Consider the following 7,369-nt stretch of genomic DNA (forward strand, 5'->3'; position numbering starts at 1 on the left):
GCAACTGAACAACAATAATAAGTGACGTCACCCCTGAGTTCCACTGTTCTTCTAAGTACAACAGCGGTAATAATAGTATAATATTGCTGAGTGAGAATTGAGATAATTCCCATAAAGTGCTAAGTGTACAGCTTGGACCATTTATTTTCCCTCCATAAACTATAATTACTACAGTTATTATCATTTTCTCACTCTCTGCTCTCCCCACCCCCAATTTAGCCCATGGTCACCCTGCTTCTAATACTGTACCCAAGAAACTGGCCCCAGATCACTCCCTGACCTGCCCCAAGCCCTCGCTGGCCCACACTGCCTTCAGGAGAGGGCTCTCTGCTCCTCACCTGATCCTGAAGACCTCCCCTGGCAGTCCCCCTGCTTCCCAGCAGAACAGGGTCTCTTGGGGCACCAGGACTACCAGACCCATTCCTGACTCCTCCTACAGAGAAGCATCAAGGCCAAGCCATGCGAGCTAAGAGCTGGAGAGCAACCCAGGAACCTTCCTGGCAGAAGAGAAGGTAGTGGTGCAACCAGAGAGCATAGCCCTGAAGGCAAGGGGCCCTGGTGTGTAGGAAGCAGTGTGGCCACAGCCTAGGTTCAGTTCAGTTCAGTTCAGCTCAGTCGTCAGTCGTGTCTGACTCTGCGACCCCATGAATCGCAGCACGCCAGGCCTCCCTGTCCATCACCATCTCCCAGAGTTCACTCAGACTCACGTCCATCGAGTCGGTGATGCCATCCAGCCATCTCATCCTCTGTTGTCCCCTTCTCCTCCTGCCCCCAATCCCTCCCAGCATCAGTCTTTTCCAATGAGTCAACTCTTCCCATGAGGTGGCCAAAGTACTGGAGTTTCAGCTTTAGCATCATTCCTTCCAAAGAAATCCCAGGGCTGATCTTCGAGCCTCAAATGTCACAGTTTGGTTTTTCCTGATGACAGTGGAGAGAAAGACATACAGACATCACTTCAGAATGATCTGATGGGTGCTGGCAGGGGGACAGATGGAGGGGACAGACTGGGGAGGACAGGTCTTAAGATCCACTGGTGGAGGACTGGGGTGGGGGGTGCAGATTGAAGAGGGGTGGAGAGGAGGTCTGAAGGCAGCCTTGTTGGGGGCTGGGTGTTAAAGGCTGGAAGGAGATACAGGAGGCTCCTAGAGCCAGAATGTATCAGAAAGCTGCTGGGGAAGAAGGGCCAGGGTAGGAGAAGCAGGCATAGGATCAAAGGAGATGGTGGACGGTGGTGGGCTTGGTACCCTGGCATAAGGACAGCAGGCCTCAAACAGCACCACTTGCTATACTGCTGGACAGACTGTAAATAGCCTGAGTCAAGAGAATCCTCTTCGGATTCAGACAGACAAGGTTCAAGTCCCAGCTTTATTACTGTGAGACCTTGAGCAAATGACCTCACCTCTCCGAGCCTCAATGTGCTCTTCTGTAAAATTGGTTAGTGATCCTGACTATGGGGCGGTGGATTCAGGATTCAGTAGGAATGCCCAGCACTTCCTGAGCACACAAGAGGGGCCGACGAAATGCCGGCTACCTTTGTGACTACTAACCCGGGGCGCGACCAGTTAGGGAGCAGCTCGGCAGGAACCAAAGTCCCGTGGGTCTCATCTCTTGTCTCCCAAAGAACTGGGTGGGGATGCAGGAGTGGAAGGCCCAGGCGTTGCTGGCTCACCACCTTCAATGTCGCCGCGCCCCCTGGCGGCTGTCGGTTGCCATATCAACGGTGGGTCGGCGGGGGCCCGGGGAGGCGGCGGTCGGGGCCCGTTCTCCCCTCCCCGGACCCGAGGCCGCTCTCTCGGCACCTCTAGTCTTCGCCTGCGTAGAGTGGGGTGTGAGGGCGGGTGGGGAAATCCCGAGCCGGGGAGGAGGGGACTCCCCGCTGCGGCTAGCATGTACGGGTAAACTGAGGCACGCGGTAAGTCGCGCCCCGAAGCCAGGTGTTGAGCGCGGGGCCCTACCTCCGAAGGCGGAGGAGGGGCCGCGGGCGGTGACGCGCCGCGGGCGGCGGGCGGGCGGGAGGCAGGCGGCGGCGGCGGCAGGTGCGGCCGCTGAGGGTGGAAGGGAGGAGGGAGGGGGCGGGCGGAGGGGGAGGGGAGGGCGAGGCCTGGGCACCTCCCCCTTTATAACGCGCCCCCTCCCGGGCTCTCGGGCCGCCTCCTCATCGGCTGTTTCCGTCTGGCCCCCTCGCCCGGCCGCCCCGGGCCCGGGCCCGGCCAGGGAGCCCCCAGGCCGCGGCTCGGGGGGCCGCCCCCCCACCCCCCCTGCGCCCGGCGCCCAGCGCAGCCCGGCGGAGGCGGCGCCGTCGGAGGAGGAGGAGGAGCAGGGCACTGCGGCTGGCCCCGGATCGGGCGCCAGAGCGGCAGCGGCTTCGGCAGCGGCGGCGGCGGCGGCCCGAGCCGATGCAGCGGGACGCACCACCTCGAGCCCCAGCCCCGGCGCCCCGGCTCCCCGCGCCCCCGATCGGGGCCACCGCCGGCGCCGGCGGCGGCGGAGGCGGGGGCAGCGGCGGTGGCGGAGGCGCCTCTGCAGCTTCGGCTCCTCCTGGCCTCCCGGGAACTACAAGTCCCAGGGGGCCTGGCGGCGGGCGGCGGGCGGAAGAGGCGGGGTCGGCGCCTCGAGGCCGGAAGTGGCCGTGGAGGCGGAAGTGGCGCGGCCGCGGAGGGGCCTGGAGCACGGCGGCGGGACCCGGAGCGGGAGCGGCGGCGGCAGCAGCGGCGGCGGCGGTGGTGGCTGGAGGCGGCGGCGGCGGCGCACTGGAGTCAGCCATGGCAAAGCAGTACGACTCGGTGGAGTGCCCTTTTTGTGATGAGGTGACCAAATATGAGAAGCTCGCTAAAATCGGCCAAGGCACCTTCGGGTAAGGCTGGGCCCCCCCTCAACCCCCAGGGACCGGGAGCCTCCTGAACCTGCACCCCTCCGGGCCGACGTCGGGACGCCCAGACCCGGGCCCGGTTGGTCGGGAAGCCACTTAGACGCAAACTTATCCCCTGGTCCCGCTAGGCCGCACCGCAACCCCGCCGGGGCCTGAAGGAGTCGGCCGGCTGGGAGGAGCCTGAGGCCCTTAATGGGGGGGCAGGGAGGGGTTGCAGAGAGGAGCCTGTGAGTGGTGCGGGATCTCTCCGCGAGACGCCCGAGTGAGGCGCAAGGAGCAGAGGGAAGAAGGCTGAGACTCGAGAAGGGACCAGAGTCACCGCGTGGTGGGGTAGCCGAGTGCCGTGAGGGACCCGGCCCAGCCCCGCCCGGGATTCCCTTTCCGGGCCTCCTCTGGTGGGGGAGGGGCGGGCTCTGCGGAAACGTCCTCTAAGAGCCCTCTTGGGTCTCCCCTCTCCGCCTGCAGGGAGGTGTTTAAGGCAAAGCACCGCAAGACCGGCCAAAAGGTGGCCCTGAAGAAGGTACTGATGGAGAACGAGAAAGAGGGGGTGAGTATGGGGTGGGGTGGGCAGGTCTCCCAGCTCCTTTGGGCGTGAGGTTGCGTTTCCACCTTTCTGGTTTGGGGACTCTTCAACGTAATAGATTCAGATTAGGTGTTTGGAAATTTCCATATTCCAGGAAGTTTGACTTCCCAGTTCAGTCTTTGAATTCAGATGTCTTAGAGCTTTTGATACTTCATTCTTGGGTGAATATGGTTGGTGCCAGGAGGGGGAGCCCATGCTTGTACCCAGTGCCCCTGGGGTTTTGAAGTTAGGAAGTCTTAAAGACTTTTTCTTTAGGGTTTAATTTTGTTGAACGCAAAAAACATATATATATATATATGATAATGATAATTACATGCAATGGCTTTGAAAAGGTGATTGGTATTCAGCTGAAAAGCAACAGTCTCTCCTGCCACACATGTGTGTTAGTTCTGGTTCAGCTTTCCAGAGACCAGCTTCTTTAATTATATATTTGTTAACTGCCAAGCAGGTTAAATGCAGGCATAGGGCTAAAATTTATAAGGGTGAAGAAACTGCAGAGCGTCTGATGACTGGTAACAGAACCTTTGTGTGAAGTGTCACTGTTTCGGATCATTCATTGAATTATTTTGATTCATTCATTCAGTTCTTTATGAGGCGTACATAGTTACTCCCGTTTTACATATGTGACATCTGAGACAGCTAATTCCAGAGCCTGTGCATTTACTGTCTCCCAACCTATGACCCTTCGCGTGGACCCCATGGTCAGCTCCTGGGTCTGTAGTGTGCTCACCCACTTTTGACTTCCTCCTGTCTTTTCTCCCACCCAGTTCCCCATTACAGCATTGCGGGAGATCAAGATCCTCCAGCTTCTAAAACACGAGAATGTGGTCAACTTGATTGAGATCTGTCGAACCAAAGGTAAGTTGTTTGGATCATGTCCCCATTTTCAGATGGAAAAACTGAGGCTTTGTTTGCGGAGTTGACACTGGACACATTTACACTGCCTCTTCTTAACCCAGACATTCCAACTGTGACTGCTTTCTCTGGTCTTTTCATCGGAGCAGGTGCTTCCCCAGCGCCTGCCACAGCACCCAGCCCAGAGAAGGCACTCAGAAAATGTTTTACCTGCGAAGGAATTTGTACCCGGATATTCGGGGTGGCCATGGGTTGGAGGGGTTGGGAGCTAGTTTGAAGGAAATGAGTTACATGTAAGGTTTCTGATTTTTTTTTCTTGCCTCCCCCTCTCTCCTCCTCATTCTTCCTGCCTCAGCTTCCCCCTATAACCGCTGCAAAGGCAGTATATACCTGGTGTTTGACTTCTGCGAGCATGATCTTGCTGGGCTGCTGAGCAACGTCCTAGTCAAGTTCACACTGTCTGAGATCAAGAGGGTCATGCAGATGTTGCTTAACGGCCTCTACTACATCCACAGGAACAAGGTGGGGGCCCTAGTTGGGGAGGAGCGAGCAGGGCTTGGGCTGGCCTTTGCGCTCACAGCGGGGTGGGCATGGCTAAGGGATCCCTGGGAACCCTCCGCCTTGTGCTTCCTGCAGATCCTGCACCGGGACATGAAGGCGGCTAACGTGCTCATCACCCGCGATGGGGTTCTGAAGCTGGCGGACTTTGGGTTGGCCCGGGCCTTCAGCCTGGCCAAGAACAGCCAGCCCAACCGCTACACCAACCGTGTGGTGACCCTCTGGTACCGGCCCCCAGAGCTGTTGCTCGGTGAGGACTCTCCCGAGCTGGCAGAGGGGAGCAGGGGCTGGGCACTCAGCTCAGTCTCAGCACCCCAACTGCCAGGGCTTCTTGAGCCATCGGCCCCAGGGGCATGGCCTCTCAGGAGGCCGTGGGGCTCAGGGGGCCCTCCCTGGTGTGCTCTTGTTCCCAGGGGAGCGGGACTACGGCCCCCCCATTGATCTGTGGGGTGCTGGGTGCATCATGGCAGAGATGTGGACCCGCAGCCCCATCATGCAGGGCAACACGGAGCAGCACCAGCTCGCCCTCATCAGCCAGCTCTGCGGCTCCATCACCCCCGAGGTGCGTCGCAGCCTGCCTCCTGGGGGCCGCCCCAAGGCCACACACCTTCGAGAGGGGTGGGGGAGGCTCCCTGGCTCCAGGGGAGGAGGGGCGCACGGAACAGAGGCAAAACCCTGACCTGGACAGGCGGCTGGTGGAGGGTTACAGTCTGCTGTTAGCCATGGCGACGTCAGGTCTGGGCTGTGTCCCTGGTTCCTGGGGTTTTCCGGCAAGGTGTCTTGAGCACCTCGCTTCAGAGCTGATCTCTGGCGTGAGACATCTGTGGTTCTGTCACACTTGGCACACATCTCCCAGGCGATTCACGCCGAAGGGTCTGGTATTCCGTGCCTGTGTCCCATCTGTGGTTACTGCTGCTTTGGCCGCAGAGGGCTCTGGGGTGGTCTGGAAGCATCTGAGCAAGTTGTACGTATTGACTTAGTTATTTTTGGCTGCTCTGGATCTTCTCTGCTGCACCTGGGCTTTCCCTAGTTGCAGTGCGGGGGGCTTACCTTGCTCCAGAGCACTGGCGTTAGACCCGGGCTTCAGTCGTTGTGGCACACGGGCTTAGTTGCTTCATGGCATGTGGAATCTTGCCAGACCAAGGATCGAACCCGTGTCCCCTGCATTGGTAGGCAGTTCTTAACCATCGGATCACCAGGGAAGTCCTGAACAGAGACGTATCCAGTCACTGTGTACTTGACCAGTGGATCAGTCACATACCCTGCTGAACTAGTCTTCCCCTCTTTCCATGCCTCCCCCCTGCCCCAGGTGTGGCCAAATGTGGACAAGTACGAGCTGTTTGAGAAAGTGGAGCTGGTCAAGGGCCAGAAGCGGAAGGTGAAGGACAGGCTGAAGGCCTACGTGCGAGACCCCTACGCGCTGGACCTCATCGACAAGCTGCTGGTGCTGGACCCCGCCCAGCGCATCGACAGTGACGACGCCCTCAACCACGACTTCTTCTGGTCCGACCCCATGCCCTCGGACCTCAAGGGCATGCTGTCCACCCACCTGACATCCATGTTCGAGTACCTGGCACCTCCACGCCGGAAGGGCAGCCAGATCACCCAGCAGTCAACCAACCAGAGCCGGAATCCTGCCACCACCAACCAGACGGAGTTTGAGCGCGTCTTCTGAGGGCTGGCTGCTATTGCTTCTCGTTAGGGCCGTGGTTTTGGTTTTTTTTCTTCTGCTCTGTGACTTGCAGCGTGGAGATTATGGGGCATGTGAGTTTTTCCTCTAGCGCGTATCTTATTTAATCCGCACCCGGGGCGTCGGGCACCAACCGAGCAGACTGGAGTAAAACTTTGGCGGAGAGTCCAGGAAGGCCCCTGAGCTGCCCACCTTGTTCCCTGGCTTTGGCGGTGATGCCCAGAGGGCCTCCCTTTACCTTAGGGCAGGACTGGGGTGGGGGGAGAGGCATGCCCCCCCGGTGACTCTGAGAGACCCCAGCATGCTGGGAGGAGGGCACTGGTCCCTCACCCACCCCGGCCCTCCCTGTGGGATGAGAAACTTCTGTGGGGCACAGAACCAGCCTCAGGAATGGGAACAGGCTGCTCTCAGCCTAGCCCTCAGAATCTCTGGGGCTGACGGAAGCTATTGGTTTCTTCGATAGGACAGTTTTATCGTGTTGATTTTGTTTGATTGTTCAGAGACATTCCTGGGTACAGGCTGGTCAGTTACAATTAAAGTTAACTCTTTTTCAGTAAACAGCTGTGTGCTTTGTTCTGTGTTCAGACCGCCAGCTCTTAACCCTGTAGCTGACCACTGAGACGTGATTTGTCAGGACATGGTACTTCCCTTTGTCCCAGTTCATGTCCCCTGACATACCTTCAGGGGACTTCTGTCCCTCTTGTTTATTTCTCTTGAGTACCCAAGCGGCAGGTACCATGATGCTCCCTTATTCTCCTCTCCACTCAGTGTCAGAGAAAGCAGGGAGACAGATGAGAAACGGGACTCAGTCTGC

The 7,369-nt window shown here is 58.6% G+C and overlaps 1 protein-coding gene across 1 annotated transcript; it reads left to right on the forward strand.

Moving 5' to 3' along the window:
* The first annotated feature begins 2,646 nt into the window (after positions 1-2,646).
* Positions 2,647-7,104, forward strand: CDK9 (cyclin dependent kinase 9). The gene is made up of 7 exons (XM_052648358.1): positions 2,647-2,854; positions 3,335-3,416; positions 4,220-4,310; positions 4,663-4,829; positions 4,944-5,115; positions 5,279-5,427; positions 6,175-7,104. Exons 1-7 carry the CDS (start codon positions 2,763-2,765, stop codon positions 6,538-6,540), a joined length of 1,119 nt encoding a protein of 372 aa, XP_052504318.1. The 5' UTR covers positions 2,647-2,762; the 3' UTR covers positions 6,541-7,104.
* Positions 7,105-7,369: the final 265 nt, after the last annotated feature.

This window comes from Budorcas taxicolor, chromosome 11 (genome assembly GCF_023091745.1).
Source record: "Budorcas taxicolor isolate Tak-1 chromosome 11, Takin1.1, whole genome shotgun sequence".
In the NCBI taxonomy this organism is placed as follows: Eukaryota; Metazoa; Chordata; class Mammalia; order Artiodactyla; family Bovidae; genus Budorcas; species Budorcas taxicolor.